This window comes from Haliotis cracherodii, unplaced genomic scaffold, assembly GCF_022045235.1.
Source record: "Haliotis cracherodii isolate W230 unplaced genomic scaffold, xgHalCrac1.p SCAF_9, whole genome shotgun sequence".
Classification (NCBI taxonomy): domain Eukaryota; kingdom Metazoa; phylum Mollusca; class Gastropoda; order Lepetellida; family Haliotidae; genus Haliotis; species Haliotis cracherodii.
The window spans coordinates 21,373,418-21,394,012 of record NW_027266343.1 but is presented as its reverse complement, the minus strand read 5'-3'; the positions used below and the strand labels follow the sequence as shown (position 1 = coordinate 21,394,012).

The 20,595-nt window shown below is 38.0% G+C and overlaps 1 protein-coding gene across 3 annotated transcripts in view; it reads left to right on the top strand.

Annotated features, from left to right (window-relative positions):
• Nucleotides 1-20,393, top strand: part of LOC139452112 (SUMO-interacting motif-containing protein 1-like) — a 38,240-nt gene extending 17,847 nt beyond the window's left edge. For all 3 annotated transcript variants that reach the window (XM_071233434.1, XM_071233435.1, XM_071233433.1), the window contains exons 2-3: nucleotides 12,752-14,903; nucleotides 16,117-20,393. In XM_071233434.1, the coding sequence (XP_071089535.1) occupies nucleotides 12,752-14,903; nucleotides 16,117-16,316 (2,352 nt within the window). In that variant the 3' untranslated portion in view covers nucleotides 16,317-20,393. The remainder of the gene's footprint in view (nucleotides 1-12,751; nucleotides 14,904-16,116) is intronic.
• The last annotated feature ends 202 nt before the right edge of the window (nucleotides 20,394-20,595 follow it).

Genomic DNA, 20,595 nt, shown 5'->3' with positions numbered 1-20,595 from the left:
CACATACTGCAAATCCTGAAGGTTTTGCACCTTGAAATAACAGCGAGTGTCTAACAATAGCCTTAACTGAGTCTCGAAAGTTTTGCAACACCTTGTTAAGATTACCAAAATCAAATCTACTTTTGCAGGTGTCATAGTTGATAAGTAGGAAGTGTCAGTCACTGATTTGTAAAGTATAGATTGTTGTGTATGTCTGGATTACTCAGTGTTGACGAGATGTGGCAGGATAATGAGCTTAGAGTAGACTCAACTGAACTGAACTTTATTTACACTCAGGCTGCTATCAGAGGTACAAAATTATTTCAACAACATAATACATATACATATAAATAGAGGTTATAACGTGAGTGTGTTTGGGGATGGTAAATATCCTGCATTAGGAATAAACATTGTATTTAGCAAGCCTTGGCCATCCCCAAACACACAAGTGTGATAATCTCTTTATCGTATAATGTCATTCTTTAATTCTGTGCTTCAAAAGTGCTTTCCCTCTCTCATAAACATTACCGAAACATTGCAAGTTTTCCTGGAATGCGCGCATTAATATTTATTACGTCACAGGGTAAGTGATGTGTCAGTCGGACAGTGACAGTAGCCAATATAGTTGCAACTGAAATCTGTTTTTATACAGTGGCGTAGCAACATATACGCAAAACACCAATTGTTTTTAATTGCCTTTCGCGGCAATCCATCGGTCTGTCTGCTAGAGTGACCGCTCTTTGTCTTAAACCGCCACTTTTTCCTCCAGGAGGGAACGGAAAGCCTGTCAACTTTGAGACACAGCACAAGTCACACATTTGACCTCATAGGAGCAATTACACTCTTTATGTAAACAAATCACAATCACTTGTCTGATTCTGTATTGCCATAGTCAGCTACATGATGCCAAGAGTTTCATTACTGTGTTATGCTTTACAAAATTTTGATTTTCCCCAAAGAAATTAATTGTGTTTTCAATATCAATGATAATATATATACAAAGAGAAAAATAACAAAGTCAGTTCGCCACCACTTGTGTCCCATATATGGCTCATTTATCCCATTTGGGTATTTTGTTCGCACAAGTGACAACACACATTCCGGCATTATTTGTCTGTGATGGAAGACAACATGCTCCCCATCTCCCAGTCTCATCTTCTTTTGAACATATTCTGGTATTTTCCACCCGTTACAGTTGTCAATTATTTTCCAGAATTTATAGTAGAGAGCCTTTCTGATGGTGCAGTTATTAGGGCTTGGTGGGAGCGCATGTCCCATCCATCTGGTTGTTCCGTTGTTGGTGGCTACAGAGTTTGATAAAACAGTAGGGGCATGTGCCCTCCTCCATTCGATTGTCACCCTCGGGATCTGGCTGATTTGCAATGTACTGTTCCCCGGGAATAGGGGAGTCCACTTCAATTTGTATACCTTACGTTTTGTAAATACATTTTTTGTTATTGTATATATAGTGAATGTAACTGTTCTATAAACGGACATGGTTTACAAGGAGCATTATTTCGTGATTAATGTATATAAGTCATTTGATTAGTATATGCACTTTGACTGGATATATTCTTATTATGCAGTAACTGTTTCATTATTATCAAATTTGTAGCCCACAGACCTGTTGTCCTGCGATGTTCCGTAGCAGCCATATGTACAATATGCACCAATAACACATATTCACCACTAATGAACTGCGATATAATAGATTATATGGTCTCTGATGGTACACATGTTGTTTGTATTCAGCTTCTAAATGTATTTGTATGATTTTGTGATATTTGGCTCTGACTTGACCTGACAAGAGATCATGCCACTATAGCCATCATATATATATATATATATATATATATATATATATATATATATATATATATATATATATATATATATAAATACATAGACATAATTTAGAAGTGAGATCTGCTTTGTTATATTTCAATTGTTTTAATATGTTATGCTGCCTTGGACCTGAGAATTGTCCGCTGTCCCCAGCTGTGAGGCAGAGGGCCACACGACCCCTTATCCATAATTGTATGTGGCAGAGGAATGTAATGTTTAGAACATAAAGTGGGAAGCCGATTTGGGTGCTGAAAGGCTGTAACTGGCGGTTTAAGGAAGCTACTCTAACCCTAGTCTATGAGACGTCACGGCCATGGTCAGACGTTGTTGACAGTCAGTCTGTCCTGTCATAACGTTAAGAAGTGTAGTCAGATGTACACACAGCGACAAATCCAAACAAGGTAACAATTCAAACATATTTCGGCCAAATCCAACTATTTTAATTTGTGGGGAAGGTTCTAAGCCGCAGAGGTCAACAAGCACAGATATGGCTACTGATCCCGCTTGGCTAGGCCTCGTGCCCTCGCAAGATTGTTTCGAAATTTATATCACCAAAGTTGCCAAAACTTATAAAATGCCTTAGCTACATCACAACCTTCATTGATGTATTTATTGTAATATGTCCTATGTGTAATGGAGTGGTATTAACATAAGCGCTTCGCTTGTTTACAATCCATTTTCACACTTTTGTGAAAGTAAATATGTTTAAACCATATATACTAGCAGATAGTCCAACACGCTGACACTGATCAGATACAGCTGGAGACAAGGGATTTCCTCCGCTGATACAAGTACAGTGTTGCGTGGTCCCAGTGGTTATAGTTTTAGTACTGGTACTGATATGTCAATCTTTTTAAGCTGAGGGAGTGTTTTAGTCCCGCATGCATATGCAAATATATGTCTTGATATAAAGTGTGTGTGTGTGTGTGTGTGTGTGTGTGTGTTAAAAAATGACAAATGAAAGAATGTTTTGGCTTCAATTCTTATACAGTAGAACACGGATATAACGAACAAACGGATAAACAAACTGTTAAAAAGTCCCCGATTTATCTCCAATATAATATCATTTAAAATTTACGTATATAACGAACTCTCTACAGCGAACTAATGGATATAGCGAACTGATATCTGATCACCGACAAGCCCATTTACCACTAATTAGTGACGTGTATAGCGAACTGAAAAATCTCACTCAGTGTCAAGTGTCACTGACAATTGGCTGTATGCAAGCAGCGGCGAATCAATACAATCAGCGGTGACGGATCAACCTTGCTAAACTTGCAATGTGTTAATCTTACCTGTACATGTAATCTTGTCTGTAAAACAAACATTAAACATATAAATTTTACGAGATTGTGTCCAAGTGTCAGTTCACTTGCATATGCTATCATGGCGGGCAAAAGTAAGAGGAATTTCATAACAATGTTCGAAAAATGTTATGATAAGGATAAGTATGATGGGGATAAGTACAGTATTTCATCACTTTGAAAAATCTGCATAATATCGTACTGAATTATCAGATTTAACTGTTTCCAATGTGATAACTTGATAGAGTTGGCATATGCGTGAGAGAGGGAAATACATGTTTTTGTTTAATTGTCTGCCGGCGTGGCCACAAAATGGCTCACTTTCACAGAGTGAAGAGGTTTTTGTGCTCAATTTCCTTTGTTCTCAGTCTTTTGTAATATATTTGGGTTTTTTTGTAGAATATATCAAAGTACATTTTTTGCATGAGTTTACATGCATCTACATGCAGCTATGTACAATGATGTAAAGCCTGAGTTCTGCACCTTACAAAGCCCATCCATACAAAGCGACCGTGACCTGTTGATGAGTGGAGACTCACGTGTGGTGAGGTGTGACATCATCCCATGCAGCACTCAACATCCTGTAACACGTTGGCTGTAGAGTCTGTTAGTCACAACATAATCCAGCTTCCTTTGTTCAAAACATTAGAAGAGTGGGACTTTACAGCAATGCTACCTGATATTGATCAGATTCGAGTATTTTTAATACAGTGGGCAATAGTGAATCAGGGCTAAGCATCTGGTGGTGGCTTGTGGCGAACAGTCTGTCACAAGACAGCAATTAAGCGTACAGCTTTGGTGTCATGTTACACAAGGAATTGATTATTTGAATTGGGGAAAGTATGGAAAAGGGGAAGGAAGATGTGACATTGTGTCCGAATGTTTTTTTTAATCAATATATGATTTGACAAGACAAATGTATTGCAACTATTTGTACCTCATTATGATTGCTTGAACAATGTTTCTAAGCACAAGAAAAATCCACAGTAACCACCTGCCTGCTCTAAACAATCAGACAATTGTTAAAGTTTCACTTAAAAAAAGTAGAACTTGCCTTAGATTAACATATACACGTGTTCTCTGCTCTGATTACCATTGGAAAAAGATGACAGGGCTCATTTTATCCGTATAAAACATGCACTTAGTGAGTGAACTGACATGATATTGTATGTCTGGTAGACAAGGAGCTTAAGACGGAGCAATACAATGAAGTGAGCATCACCTTGTATGTCTGGTAGACAAGGAGCTGAAGACGGAACTATACAAGGAAGTGAGCATCACGTTGCATGCCTGGTAGACAAGGAGCGGAAGACAGAGCAATACAAGGAAGTGAGCATCACCTTGCATGCCTGGTAGACAAGGAGATGAAGACGGAATATGACAAGGAAGCAAGCATCACCTTGTATGTCTGGTAGACAAGGAGCTGAAGACGGAACAATACAAGGAAGTGAGCATCACGTTGCATGCCTGGTAGACAAGGAGCGGAAGACAGAGCAATACAAGGAAGTGAGCATCACCTTGCATGCCTGGTAGACAAGGAGATGAAGACAGAACATCACAAGGAAGTGAGCATCACGTTGCATACCTGGTAGAAAAGGAGATGAAGACGGAACATCACAAGGAAGTGAGCATCACGTTGCATGCCTAGTAGACAAGGAGCTGAAGACAGAGCAATACAAGGAAGTGAGCATCACCTTGCATGCCTGGTAGACAAGGAGCTGAAGACGGAGCAATACAAGGAAGTGAGCATCACGTTGCATGCCTGGTAGACAAGGAGATGAAGACGGAGCAATACAAGGAAGTGAGCATCACCTTGCATGCCTGGTAGACAAGGAGCTGAAGAAGGAGCAATACAAGGAAGTGAGCATCACCTTGCATGCTTGGTAGACAAGGAGCTGAAGACAGAACATCACAAGGAAGCGAGCATCACCTTGCATGCCTGGTAGATAAGGAGCTGAAGATGGAATATGACAAGGAAGTGAGCATCACGTTGCATGCCTGGTAGACAAGGAGCTGAAGATGGAGCAATACAAGGAAGCGAGCATCACGTTGCATGCCTGGTAGACAAGGAGCTGAAGACGGAGCAATACAAGGAAGTGAGCATCACGTTGCATGCCTGGTAGACAAGGAGCTGAAGACAGAACATCACAAGGAAGCGAGCATCACCTTGCATGTCTGGTAGACAAGGAGCTTAAGACGGAGCAATACAATGAAGTGAGCATCACGTTGCATGCCTGGTAGACAAGGAGCTTAAGACGGAGCAATACAAGGAAATGAGCATCATGTTGCATGCCTGCTAGACAAGGAGATGAAGACGGAACATCACAAGGAAGTGAGCATCACGTTGCATGCCTGGTAGACAAGGAGCTGAAGACGGAGCAATACAAGGAAGTGAGCATCACGTTGCATGTCTGGTAGACAAGGAGCTGAAGACAGAACATCACACAAGGAAGTGAGCATCACCTTGCATGCCTGGTAGACAAGGAGATGAAGATGGAATATGACAAGGAAGCAAGCATCACCTTGCATGTTTTGTAGACAAGGAGCTGAAGACGGAACATCACAAGGAGATGAACAAGAAAGCAAGAATTATCCATGCTCCTGGTCCATGTTGTTTGTCTATGAGACAAGATAATTCTTGCCTCATAGACAAACAACATGGACAAGGAGCTGACAAGTCTGCTTGGAGCAGTGATAATGATCTTGACAGTGACATTCAAATGTGATTTGAAGTAACTTCATGTATCACTGAACACATGACATTTGGATTTTGAATATGATCAATGACACAGTGTACCTGCTGGCTTTTGAAACTTCCAGTCCTATTTGACTGGTGACTCTAAAAATTACCAGATGAAAATTACCAGGACTTAATTCATTCATAATCATGTTCAAGGCAGTCTACATTCATAGCTGACAAATGCAGTCACATGAATTACCAGTCCAAGCATAATTTTATTGGTAAAAGACTGATAATTACAGGTGAATGGGAACACTGATAACAATCATGTCACAGTTGCCATTATTTGTTTCATGTACCAGGAACTACATTAAAAAACATGACACTGATATGGATCTTAGATATATTTTTTCCTAATTTATATACATCTAAAGTTAATAGGTGCCAATATGAGTGTAACCTGATTTTGTCAAGTACAACAAGGTTTCGATATCAACATACACCAGGTGCAAGCTTTATTTTTTAACATAGATACAGCTACATCTAGGGGGAACAACTTACAATATACTTCTCTATAAAAAATAATGTCCATGTTACGACGTCATCAAGTGCATGTTCGAATCTCCAGTAATTACATCATGATCGAACAATATTTCATCGTAGAATAAACCATTCTTCATTGTATTTTGCGTTTTATCATGTAGCTATCTTATATATATCTTAAACCATACAATCAGTGTATATAGAAACAAAATTAATACTTGTGTTTTAAGCTAACTTGCTATAATGTAAGTATAGAATTATGACATAGAAGAAATACTTCTGTTATACATGAATGACAACTTTTCAGATAAAATGTTTACTAAACCATGTAAACTATCATTGTGTATAATATGTCATATCATGTGTCAACTTTTCACTCTCGTTAAGATTAGGTATCATGTTACTTGAATGTGATAAAAGTTCATCTACTTATGTTAGAATATGTAACTTAAAGGAAAGGAAATTAAAGAGTGCCTCCCATCTGCATCAGCGTGAGCATCATAAATGGAATGTGGGGAAAGTCTGTCATCAAAAGGGGTTGGTGGTCTACTAATATGGCCGATTACTACATCTAAACATCTTAACATGTTAAAATCTCACCTCTGGATTTTTGGCATTTGATTTTAACATATCATATTGCGGAAAATCAAATGGATTAGGCACAAGTGACACACTTACTAGGCCTTCAACATACATTTCATTAGATAGTGCAGAATATATGTACAGTGCATAGGAATTATATACAAGTAATGAGAATATATAATAACACACACACACACACACACACACACACATACATATATACATGAGATATATTTATATTTATTGATATATAATGGTACATTTGTGAAAGATATTTGATATATTTATCTAATACCACGGTAGTTAATATACAAATTGACATTTTAAATTTAAGTGAAGGGTGGGAAATATAGCACATAACTAAGCTGTGATAATTACAATAAATGCTATTGTTTGACATAAAAATGAAATAGAATATACCTAAGACTTTTTGTACTGAAACAAGCTTGTACAGTATTAAATGTGCAAGTCACATGTAAAACAAGATAATTTAGAAGTAGCTAGTGATAAATATAATTCTTGTTACATTAAAATAAATTTAGAATCTGTTTGTTTCTACTATAAATTGATGGATATATTTAAAAATTGAATGATTTTGTTCCTTGGATAGATTTTTGTTTCCACTAAGAATTCCTAATGTTGGCATACAAATATTGTCTTATCAAAGTATATTTTTTACATTCAAGAAAATAGTGAAAAGCGTTTTCTCATTGGGAACTGCAAGAGCAAGAAATTGTGTTAAACAAATTTACCCTAAATAAATCATCATTTAGATTGCTACATCTATGTAATGTGTGTATGATATTAATTTCACACTTTCCATAGCTGAAATGATATGGAGATTTAATGACATTTGGATAAATTTTTGTTATCCAAATCAGCTACAAAGATACTATTTCTACATTTTCATTTTGTGAATTCCACAATCCGAGTCAAAATTAAATACTTTCTGAAACATATTTGTTCTGGCAAAGGTACAGTCATGTTCTGTTTGTTACATAGGTTATAATTTGAAGCAGCTGATCTATTGTGGGGTAACAAACCCTTAGATATGAGGGACATTCGTTCATATTTTGTGCACTGTCGTAAGTTTTTTTACTTTTTCGTCACTCATTCAGTGGTAGTCAGCCGGTTTCAAAATATAAACTTTCTCTCGAGGAAAACTTCGTCAAAGCTGTAACAATTCTGGCAGCAGTAAGCTGTATTAATTTCAGTTTTATAGGCAGAACAATTTTCCCATACTTCCGATGAGTATTCCAGAATATTATATATTAGATTATATCTACAGTAAACTACGGTGATAACGAACGCAAAGGGACCACAAATTTTAGTTTGTTATATAACTTATAACCATAGTTTGTTGTAAGCATATACATCATATATACAGCAAAAGGCCGGGACCAAAAAAGCCAGGTTGTTATATCCGCCAGTTCGTTATAAGCATATTTGTTATAAACGTAGTTTACTGTATTTAAATTATATTTAAGTTTACGCATAGCTGAAACCATTTTCGTTGTTGACCTAGCAGCACTTGAAACATGTGCCGTCCATTTGGTATCTTGAGATAAAGTGCCCCCCAGGAGTTTCTACTTGTTAATTGGCACTGTTAGCATGACAAATAGTTGGATAATCCCACACCTGTGTGTGACTAAAAAGCACATATTAAAGTTTACAAGCCATGTGCTTGCCCACTGATGAAGGGAGAGAAGGTCTTGATATAGGCCGTCTTCATTCACGACCATATCAATAGATGAAGTTCCTATACATGTAACGTGGGCGAATAAGTAATATTTTGAAGCTGGTCAGTAATATCATTTATGGAAACTAGAAATAGGAACGGCCTTAGTAAAGAGCCCTGTGGGACCCCTGCTGTGGTGAATTTTTTACTTGATAAACTACCATTAATAAATACTCTTTGGCAACGAGCTGACAGATAACTGTGACACCAAGCTAATAATTAACCAGTTCTACCATATTGTTGAAGCTTATGCAATATACCTTTGTGCCATACCCTGTCGAATGCCTAAGAAATATCACAGAATATCATACAAAAATATTTTTGATCATCAAGCAAATTACTAATGTGATGACAAGTTTCAATTAGTTGATATGTCAATCTCATTAAAAACAGACTATCGCTAAACAAAGTTCTGAAGACATCCCATTAGGGGTCACGTCAGAACGACCTTTCATCCGTCGCTTACCAGATAATGAAAGTGACAGTCGGAATGTGATTTCTAATCATACAACCTCGAAAACTTTAACATGGGGTATTCCGAACGATAGTTACAGGTTTAACGACTGAATCCATACAATCTAGACCATCTATTAGCCATTCCAGAATGTTCTTTTGTTTAGGTTTCACATTTGTAATCGAGAATTTGTCAACATATGTTTCGAAGCGTAGTCGCCAATTTGAAATTAGTCCCGTAAAGCACGAGAAAGCTGCCTTCTGATTGGTCATTCTATTGGTCGGTCAAAGTTCGCACAAGGTCGGTCTGACATGACCCTTAATGGGATGTCCTCAGATCTTTGTTTAGCGGTAGCCAGAACTAAGGTCTGATTTTAATGAGATTGGTTGATATGTAGTACAATTGTTTGGCATGAATCCCGATTGATATTTGGAAAGTAGTTTATTCTCCAGAAAATAATTATACATTCTTTTAAAAATAAGTCTTTCAAATAATTTCCCAAGACAATATAACAGTGAAGTAGGCCTGTAGTTGGAAGGGTGGTATTTATCTCCCTTTTTGTACAAAGGCATTACATTAGCTAGTTTCCACTGTGATGGGAATGTGCTTTGTTCAAGAGACAAATTGAATAACAATCGTAAAGGATTGGCTTTGAATAGGGATATGTTTTTTAGTAATCTGTGGTTTAGTACCTGGTAATCCACTTGCTTTGTTTACTGGTAGGGATTTTATGAGATCTGTTATTTATTGATTTGCTATAATTGTATAATCCTATTCTTGATCACATGGTGGTAGTGAGACACCTTCATCATCAACATTGGAAACTGGTGCAAAACAATCGTTGAGAGCTTCAGCTTTATCAAAATCAGAAAATCTTTATTTGTGTAGATAATAATTCATCTAAGTTCAGATAAAAGTTTTCCTTGACAGCTTTCTTCAAATTATTTACTTTATTTCTATATTTAGATAAATCATGTTTATTGCATATTCGTCTAGATTTTTTTCTCAGTCGATCTTTTATTCTTTTTTCTCTCTGTAGTTCACTATCAAACCATGCTTTATCTGTTGACCTTATTGTAACAGCACAGCTTGGTATGCATAAGCTTATCTAGTTTTTTAATGTGGACAGAAAAATATCACATATTACATTAATAGACTCGCAGCTATTAAACATGTGCATCGAAATAGTTGATTCAATCAATTCATTTAACATTTAACCATTTTTATGAATCAGAAGCTTTCTTACACAGGTTTTTTTTATGTCAATGCAGTTCACTAGCGAAACAACAACCCCCTTGTGGTCACTGATATGCATGCTGAAGTCGACAACACTCGACTCTATTCAATTACAATCGTCACTGATAACAATAGGGTCAAGCAGAGTTTGTGAATACTGAGTGACGCGTATAGGCTCCTTAATTACATTACGTAAACTCTTCCTAACTAAAATATTGTGCAGATGGTGAAGGTTGCTGTTGAGTAAATCTTTCTTAAAATCACCAAGTAAGGCATATAATCTAGTGAAGTTTCAAGTGAGTGTTCTAGTTGATCCCAAAACAACACAGGGGTGTCAGGTGGTCTGTACCACGCACATTATAATAGTCTCTTCTGAGGCAAAAAAACCTCAAAAACATATTTACATAATTATATGATTCTAAATCTTCCCTACTTTTAACATACAACATTGTCAAGAAATATATGATAATACCACCACCAAAACAATTCCTATCCCTCCTATGAGGAGAATGATAAAGGTCTATTGTCGGGTCATTTGTGTTTACAGAATCATCAAGGTTAGCATGGTTAGGCGTGATTCTGTTTAACATACTATGTCATATTCAGAGATTTGCTCAGAAATAAAATGTGGTTCAGATTGTAGACTCCTTACATTTAAACGATATGGTTCCACTACACATGCTGGCTTGAATTGCATATGTTGATATGTTATTAAAGCCATTACATATATCTTTTCCCCACTTATTGTTATACTTATACATAAGTTAAAAAAAACGTAGATTCTAAAATATGATTAATACCCAGTAACCAAAAAACTGGCCATTTGTTTGACTTTACAAAGTCAGGATTTACTATGATGTTATGAGCTTGATTGTAACAATATATATGTCTTATTGGTAGTTTACAACATATACTTGCTGATAACTATTTGGAGAAAGTATGCAAAATTTCCCCATAGTTGTATGGTGTTGTATGGTATTGTAAAGATCTCAAGGTTGCCATGGTTGCAGGTGTTCTCACTTACAAATGCTAATTACTAGAAGACATTGTATCAAGAGGTAGTCAGTTTGGAATAAGATGTACTTCCTGTCCATGTCTAATTCCCACTACATGCCTGTAGTTGTGTTGGCACTGTGTGCTGGAGTCCACGTCCTTACATCTGTAGGAGTGGAGTGGTAATGAACAAACTTACCGATAGTTCCAATGTGGATGAAATGGTTTTGTGTATTAGTTAATGGACATTTATATACCCCTTTTTTCTGTAAACAAAAATCTGTCCCTGTAATATTCACATATCGTCGGCGCCTTGTCTGTCCGTCTGGCCATCAGTCCGAAATCATTTCATTTCCATAGCATAACTAAAAAAACCTTCAATATTTTTCAACAAAACTTTGCAGGTATATCAAACAGATCCTGAAGTGGTGCCATTTGCTATTCACATGGGCATTTTTGTTTTTCTCGATTTACATGGAAACAGTTTGGACTTAGTCTCTAAAAGTGGGATGGATTTCTTTCCAGAGCACAATTCTTAAATCGTTCAATATCTTTCAGCAAAGCGTGACAGATATTTCAAACAGATCCTGAAGTGGTGCCTTTTGCTATTTTCGGATATTTGGCATTTTCATTTTTCCCTATTTCCATATAGTCAATTTGGACTTAGTCTAGAAAAAGGGTGGAGGTAGGTGTAAAAAACCTGGTTCATGTATTAACCAAGGGCTGAAGTGGTGCCTTTGCTATTTAGGGATTTTTCAAAATTGTGAATTTTTCCTGTTTTAATCAATTCATGGCAACAATTTTGACTTTAACATCTCTTCATGTTTCTTGAAACTGTGCACACACAATGAGCAGGGTGCCATTGTACAAAGAGCTCTTAGCACTGAGGTGATCGTAACTCCCATATCTTAACATAGACTTATGACAGTTGTAGCGCTAAGGTTGTTTTGTAAAATGGCACCCAGGTTGCCAAACGTTGCCGTTTGCTATTTAGAGGTGTTCAGATTTTTTTCTTTTTTCGTTTCAGTGGCAACAAGTTTGACTTTGACTCTGTTCATAGTGATGTGTACCTCATATAGAAATACAAAGTTCAGAATCCCAATTTCATGGTATTGTTTTGATAGCTCAAAACTACTCTTGTATATGGACAGATAGATTAGATAGAAATTCTCTCATCAATTTGGTCATAAAGTTAAAGTCTTCCAAATTTGTGGGGGCGGGGGGGATTTTCATCTTCTGAAAGTTTAAGAAAGTAAAATTATCTGTAACACATTGTAAGAATTATCAGCGTTAGTAAAGACATGGTTAACCAGAATGAGAGGTATCCTATACCGGGTTTGTCTCAGGGTTTCGTTCACTATGTTATTTTCAACTGTCCCTTTTATTTTTTCCAGAAAAAAGAAAATGAACTAAATCCTACAGAGCCATCCACTTCCAAGTCTTGCAAGGGTCCAAACAGTATGACCTGCCTGAGAGAACAGATTGCAATTCCGCCAGTAAAACACAAGTATGATAACAAAAAATCTTGGTCTCAAAACAAAAAGGAAAAGGAAGATCGTAAGTGCTTACCTCCAGCTTGCAAACGTGCCAGGCTGAATCTGCCTGAGTTGGCACCAAAATGCAGCAGCAGCAAGCTGAGGAGGACAATCACCATCACAGACGATGAAGATGAATTCTCAGATGACCTTCCTGACCTTGATCTGAGACAGAAAACTCCTGAGCATCATCCAGCCTATCCCCCAAACCCTGCAGTGACTTCGTCCCCCATTGTCTTGTCATCAGATGATGATGTAGCCAACACGAGGCTTGGCATTTTTGCATCACTTTCAGCCACTCCAGATGAGACGATGGCTAAACCTGAAGTGCCAAGTCTTGATAAAGGTGTTAATGATAAGAAAGAAACTGGTATGAAGAAAAGGCTGCTATTAACAGACTCTGCTAGAACTAAAATGGCAGCTATTTTTGGCAATGTTCTCAAGCAAAATAAGACAGTAGGTGGAAGGCCACAGTCACCATCAGAATTTTCGGATGTATCGAGTAGCAGCAGTAAACCCTCCTCCACTGGCAGCAGACATTTCATGGATGCAGTCTTTCAGCCTAATGAGAATGCTCGAGCTGCATCACCAGTGCCAAGTTTATCTGATGTCTCTGACTCATCACAGATAGAAATTGATGAAAGTGACAGTGATGATGATGATGATGATGATGATGATGATGATGAATACCAACCTGACTCTGATAACACGGATTGTGAGATTCTAAATCCTGTCAATCGATGCCCTTCAAAGAGCTTTAAACATCCTACTCAAATTTCAGGTCCAAAGATGACAAGAACGGTCAGTGTCACTAATAGTTCATCCCACAGTGCTCCTCGCTTAGACATTCGTAAATTCTTTCCCTCCAAGCCATCTAATTCCTATGAAAAAGTAAGCCTTGAAGGTCGCTCAAGTCGTTTGATATCTTATCATAGTCAGTATGTTACTGAAGAAGACGAACTTGCAGCATCTTTGACTCACTTGCATGTGAATACAGTTGAGGCAGCCTTAGAAGAAGGAGAGAAGTTCCTGGAGTATGGGCTTGACCTGGTCAGTGACTTCTCCTCAAGGTTAAAGCCAACAGATGAAATTGTGTCTGAAATCATTGAAAAAAGTCTCTTAGGTACGAGTTGCATCAGAGTATCGTACAAGACATTCAAACTGCTGAGTCAAGTGTGGCAAAAGTACCCGAGCTGCATTCACATAGACTGGCTTCTCTTCACTCGTGTGATGGGCAACCTCTCCCTTGAAAAGGGGATGTATGTGATTCCCACAGAGTCTATAGTGAAGGGAAGTCTCTACCTCCAGCTGGTAATCCAGGCTCTGGAAACAGATCTCTACAAAAGGAACCTGCATAATCTTGCAGAAATACGTAGAGCTCTTGCTTACCAGTATTTGTCAGTTGATATGTCGTACACCAATTTAAAGCAGATTGTTAACTGGGTTGGCAGCATAATTACATCTGAGTACAAAGATGTTAGTAATCCTAGACTAGTGGAGAAGCCAGACAGGTCAGACAAGGGAAGTCAGTCTAAACACACGTGGTCATGTGTTGATGGGGGATGTGTTCCCAAGGTACTACCTAATCTACAGAAGCTGCTGCACTTAGGCATCCAGGTGTCCAGGAACTGTGTGGATGCTGCCAAGCGGATCTCTTGTGAATTAGTCAGGACATACATCTACTTGTCTGACATTCGATGTAAGAAGTTGTTCCTACAGACACTGTCATCAGATCTCTTGCGCTTCAAGGTGACACAGAGGTTGCTGGAGGATCAGTGTGATGGAACCAGTCTGTGCTGTGAGGATTTCCCTGTATCACTGAAGCAAGTTGTAGAGGCCTACTACCAAGCTTCCCCTCCCCGAAGTCTAGTCACCCCACCCCAGTCCCCATCAGATGATGAGGGGGCAGGGGCTCGTGGTGCAGGGATCCAACAGTACTCCACTGCAAGCTGTGAGGAACTGGCCATGTTGGTGTATGTTAATACACAGAGCTATCTGCAGTGTGCGCAAAGTAAGTTCATAATAACACAAATATCAAAAAAGTAAGTTACAATTGATGACGTTTTCAGATAGTGTCAGAAGTATATCTTTCCTGTGCTCTTTTCAAATGATAAACAATGATAAATTATTTGGTTTGTTGTTTTACGCTGCACTCATCAATATTGCAGCTATATGACGGTGGTCTTTAAATAATCGAGTCTGGACCAGACAATCCAGTGATTGACATCATGAACATCGATCCACGCAATTGGGATCGATGACATGCATCAACCAAGTCAGCTAGCCTGACCACCCGGTCACCTTTTATAACAAGCACAGTCGCCTTTTCTACCCCGGATCTTCACGGGTCTAATAAGATGTTCATGTATTATGTTGTCCAATTGCAATGTCTAATGCATGGATTAATTTCACTATTTAGAAATGGTCTAGTAATAAGCATAAGCAGATAAGTGTAAGTTTCAACACTTTTTTTTTCTTTTTTTTTTGCCAACTACAGAAGCTTTGGTAGACTTTTCAGGTGTCCCTCAATTGCACAACTTCAATTCATCGAACATTTTGTTAGCAAAGTTAATATTTGATTTGAACATATGGACTGTTAAGTATAAAAGAATAATAAGTCATTTTCTGAATATTGCAAAGTCTGATCGGCCATTGATATAATTTTGACCGTATTTGTCATGGCCATTCATGGATGCAGACATAACACTCTCTGGATAAGCTTAAGCAGAGAAAGATGTGTGGATTGATGTTCACGATATCAATCACTGCATTGTCTGGGCCAGACTCTATTATTTACAGACCTTCGTCATATACATGATACAGCTTGAATATTGCTGATTGCAGTGTTAAACAACAAACAAACAAATTGAGAAGTGAAAGATGCCAGGTTATGCATATTTTATGTTATTGTGCAAAGAGAGATGGGTAACAACAGGTATTTCATGTATGTTTTATCAGCTCATTCTTGCCAAGGTGACAATTATGGTAACTTAGAGATTTTTAATGAAAGCTTTTGCCTGGATAATCAGTACAATGCAAGCAGGTTAACTCTTGCCCTGTTCAACTAACAATGAAGATACTTGTTATACAGTTGTGTTTTCTGACTTGGTCATACATTCAGGTAAATGTTATAGTTGTCCAACAACAGCTGGCCTCCTCTGTGTAGGTGTTGAGTAAGCTGGTAATGTGAGAAGGCTCACTGATAGACCTGTCTTGTTTTGCAGCTACGGAGTATGAGCCTCTGGCACAGCAGTCCGGACACAGGCAGAAGAGAGACTTTTCCTTTGTGAGTGCACGAGAGCTACAGATACTGCGAGAAGCTGTGGACGAGTTGCATGGACACATGTTGCAGCTGACCAGTGAGCTCAACAGCACCACCCACACCTATCTCTTCATGATAAAGTGTCTTGGCAATCTTCACTGAGGTGCTCCTGAACTGGGGAAAACCTTCATGTGAATCATCAGTTGACAGAGCTTGGCATACCACCTTCATCTTGTATATTCAGGATGAAATATTTTGGGAACCTTTACCCTTTAACACCTCCAGCTTCAGTGCCTACATACCCCATACCACAAGGACCATCTCACAGGGCATGCAAGAGGACCCTTGTCATGGCAGCTCATAGTCACATAGGGCTGCTCTTTCACAATAACCTCTGCATTCAGGATTGCAGCTCATATCATCATGGTAGCCATGCTAGTTCTACTTAGCTTGATGTGTAACGTGACCTTATGTTGTCTCAGGTGTTATGGAAACATCAGTTATACACCATGTGAAGACCTATCAACAAGGACCAGTGCTGTCCTTTGTGTTGTGTGTTAGAGCAAGGTGCTGGATAGAAGGGGCAGTGTTCAGTGTTTGGAAACTGTTACCTTGGGTATGTTGCTTCATGATCTCAACATTTTACAGACGGGGTAAAACATTTTGTGGAACTGCTGCAAGGCATCAACACCTCACCAGGTACAGACTCAATGCTGCAGCTTTTCCTCTCAATATTGTTGTTGTTGTTTCCTCTCAATATTGTTCATTTTAGTCATCAATAATCATGTTTTGTCATTATTGCACCAGTGTGTGCCAAAAGCCATTTGTATTGTGTAAGGTATTGGCAACAGTAACAAGAGAGGCCTAGGCCTCAATCCACAAATTATTTGAGGCTCTGTGATATTCATAAGCCTATGGTACACTATAGAGTTACAACAGGTTGTAACAATACGAATGCTTTGTGGCTCGGGACCCTGACCGCATGTTATGAAGGCTTAGTAAGAACTGGTATGGCAGAGGGTTTACAAATGATATGCCATTTTGGAAAGATATTGTCATATGTGTTTACCATCTTTATGATATGGCATTGCAATTTGAATATGAACACAAATTCAAGCATATTTCAACTTTTAATTATATTCATGGTAAAGGTTTTATTCTAGTGTGAGATCATCAACACCTGCAGCTTGCTCACTGACAGAAGGGGCAGTCGGGTAGCCTAGTGGTTAAAGCGTTCGTCGAAGATCCGGGTTCGATTCCTGACATGGGTACAATGTGTGAAGCCCATTTCTGGTGTCCCCAGCCGTGATATTGCTGGAATATTGCTAAAAGCGGCGTAAAACCATATTCACTCACTCACTCACTGACAGAATTTCATATTGTAGGCAAAAAATCCTGCTTTGAAGAACTTCTTAGTGCTAAGCTTCTGGTGGCCTATTCACAAAGCTGTCTTAGTGCTAAGATTGCCATAAAGGTGTTGTAGCGAAATAAATCTGAGCTAAGTCTTTCAAGGTTGTCTTATTAAATTAAAAACTTCTAAAATTATTATAAAAAGAATAAGACAGGGTTTGGAACTGTTTTAGGAGCTTATGACAGGTACAAAGGTGGCCAAACGATGGCATGTTGAAAAAAACGATTTGACAGTGTAGGTATACTCTATGTATTTGCAAAACACTGCTGAAACACCCTTTTCTTGTCAAGGGCAGTTAATTGATATGGAGAGTGAGAGTGGTTTCCCTTTGACTACACATACAATGTTTGACATAAATGGTGCACAATGGAGTGAGCACCTTGTCCATTATGTATAGCTTGATGGCAAGTTGTTTGAAAAGCATTTCGTCCATGAATAAATATTACATTTCCATTGATAAAAGATAATGATTCAGGTTTCTTTAGTGTTGTGTAAAAAAATACTTCAGATATGTAATGTTGATTTGCAGCGGTAGGTTGATTCACATAACATTCCTTCCCAAATGGTGTGTGTGCGTGCGTGAGTGCGTGCGTGCGTGCGTTTCATTGTCATATGTTCAGTATTTCCTTCTCACATCTAGCAAAGAGATGTTTGTTCAGTGTGTTTGAAGCAATCTGTCTGTTTTTGACATGTGGCCATATCGATATAATTCACATATTTCTTGTCCTTGTGGATAGTTGCCCTTTAACAAGGTGCGAGATCCTTGCATACAGGATAATGTGCAAATTCTAATTAAATTTCTTCTGTGATTTACATACAGGTTAAAATTCAAGTTTTAAAATCGCAAAGTTGCGTGAAGATTTGTTTTCATATAAGATGCTCGGAAGACATTCATGTGTAACCTTCTTCTATGTTAAAAAAATCAGTATCTCTATGAATATTCAATCAACTCGCATAGTGTCCAAAGCCTTTTTTCACTAGCACTGTTACCGCACACTGAAGACGGAAATACTGCACGCTGAATTGTACCAATATCAGTTGAATGATATCACAGTGCACCATTTAGATAACTTGTTGTTTGAGTTGAACATTGTTCTTTTCTAAGGTTAAGTAGTGTACTCCTATTTGTTTACAAACTTTTTAGGTTGGAGATGTATTTTGAAACTGATTGAAAAAGCGTCGTGAAATGTGAGACCCCATATGTATCGCTAGAATACGATATATTGCTACTTTTTTTCACATATATCTTTTAGCACATTTTCTTATTTCTTCGGCATCATCCTTTCACATTCTATACATCCATCTACAATGCTTTCTGGATCTATCTCTAAGCATGATAAAGGACATCAGCTTTATGATAATATCCTTCATTGATCAGTATTACAGCACAATAACATGAGGCAACGATCTTTGATAGAGCTTTAATTGTTTATCTTTAAAATGTGTATTAAATTTAATAAAGAAAATTTTTAATAATCAATCTAGGGAATTCCCTGAATAATTGTCATTGGGAAATTATGTCTGTGACAAAAGAGCTCACTGTCTTAGCTAAGATTTGTGTCGTAAGTAAGATAACGTAGCAATAGGTAACACAGCTTCAAGAATATCTCTTATGGCAGTCATAGTTTTAGTTGCAAGTCATTAAGATTTGTATCAGCGAAGACAGCTTCACGAATAGGCTGCCTGAGTTGTATGGTTGGACTTGGTCTGTGTAGCTGCAAGATTACTAGATAGTAGGATGTGTGTTTTAGGCAGTATTTTAAGTCATTAATGTGTTGTCGGTTTACTTTGAGATATTTGAAACATACAAACAAATGAGATCATTTATGTTCATGCCTGTAGCAGATATTTGATTGTGTTGACATGCTTGATGTATGTTTAATGTCATTTGCTGTTGTATTTGAGGGAACTTACTACATGACTACAACCTCTGTACTGGTGTACACAACCGACAGCATGGTATTGTTTCATCTTGGACATATTACAACATGCCAAATCATTCTCAGTACTGAATGTTGAAGAGCTTTTATGTTAGGCTGAAAGGTTAAAAGTACTTGGTTCACAGGCCCTGAAAGCATATCAACAATTGGTTCACAGGCCCTGAAAGCATAAATATAGATTGTTCACAGGCCCTGAAAGCATATCCGTAGTTTCATATCAGAAAACATTTATACAAAATGTACCTTCTTATATATTTTTTAAAACTGTGGTACCATGTGCCTTCTCTGGTGCCATTCACAACATATGTCCCTATCTAGAAGGATCTTGTTTTGTAATAAACCTGTCAGCGGGTCAGTGAGGTGTGGTCAGTAGGTATTTCAAAGGTCCTCTCCCACAACTGTACTTGACAAAAGGCAGTATCACAAACTCAAACCAGACAAATGTGGGTCAGAGCCAGTCCATTGGGAACAACGTTTGTATCACAAATATTTTGTATTCACTTGAAAAATCTTCAATCTGGTCCAAGTTGACTTGGTGTCAAGTGGGCTGTGACAGGCACTGAGCACAAGCAGGAGGTATAAGGGACCGACCATTTAATATTCTGGGGGGGACCTGGGATTTTATTGAAAATAATATATTGTCCCTGAAAATTCCTGAGACCCTGAAAATTCTTGAGAAAAACAATCAAGGTGTTTTTTGTTTTGAAATAATTCAAGCTCATAGTTGTAAATACAAAAGTCTGGTTTTGTAAATGTTGTAGCTGTAGCTGAAACATTATCTAAGTTTCGATACCAAATACCAGGACCCCCCCAACACACACACACACACACAAACACATTTGCCAGATATGAAATGGTCGGTCCCTTAGGTTACTCTATTTCTTATACTTTTAGCATGTTTAGTGCTTTGCATCTACATGTTTTGTGTTTAGGGGTGGAAATTTAAGTCCGTTGGCGATTCTGATGATGGCTTCAGCGGTACTTTTACTTCATGGTTATCCCTGAATGCCTTATGCTTATATGCTTATGTGCTGGTTGAAATATCCTATTTCTAACTTGATGACACTATCCATTCAAGCAAAGCAACTTG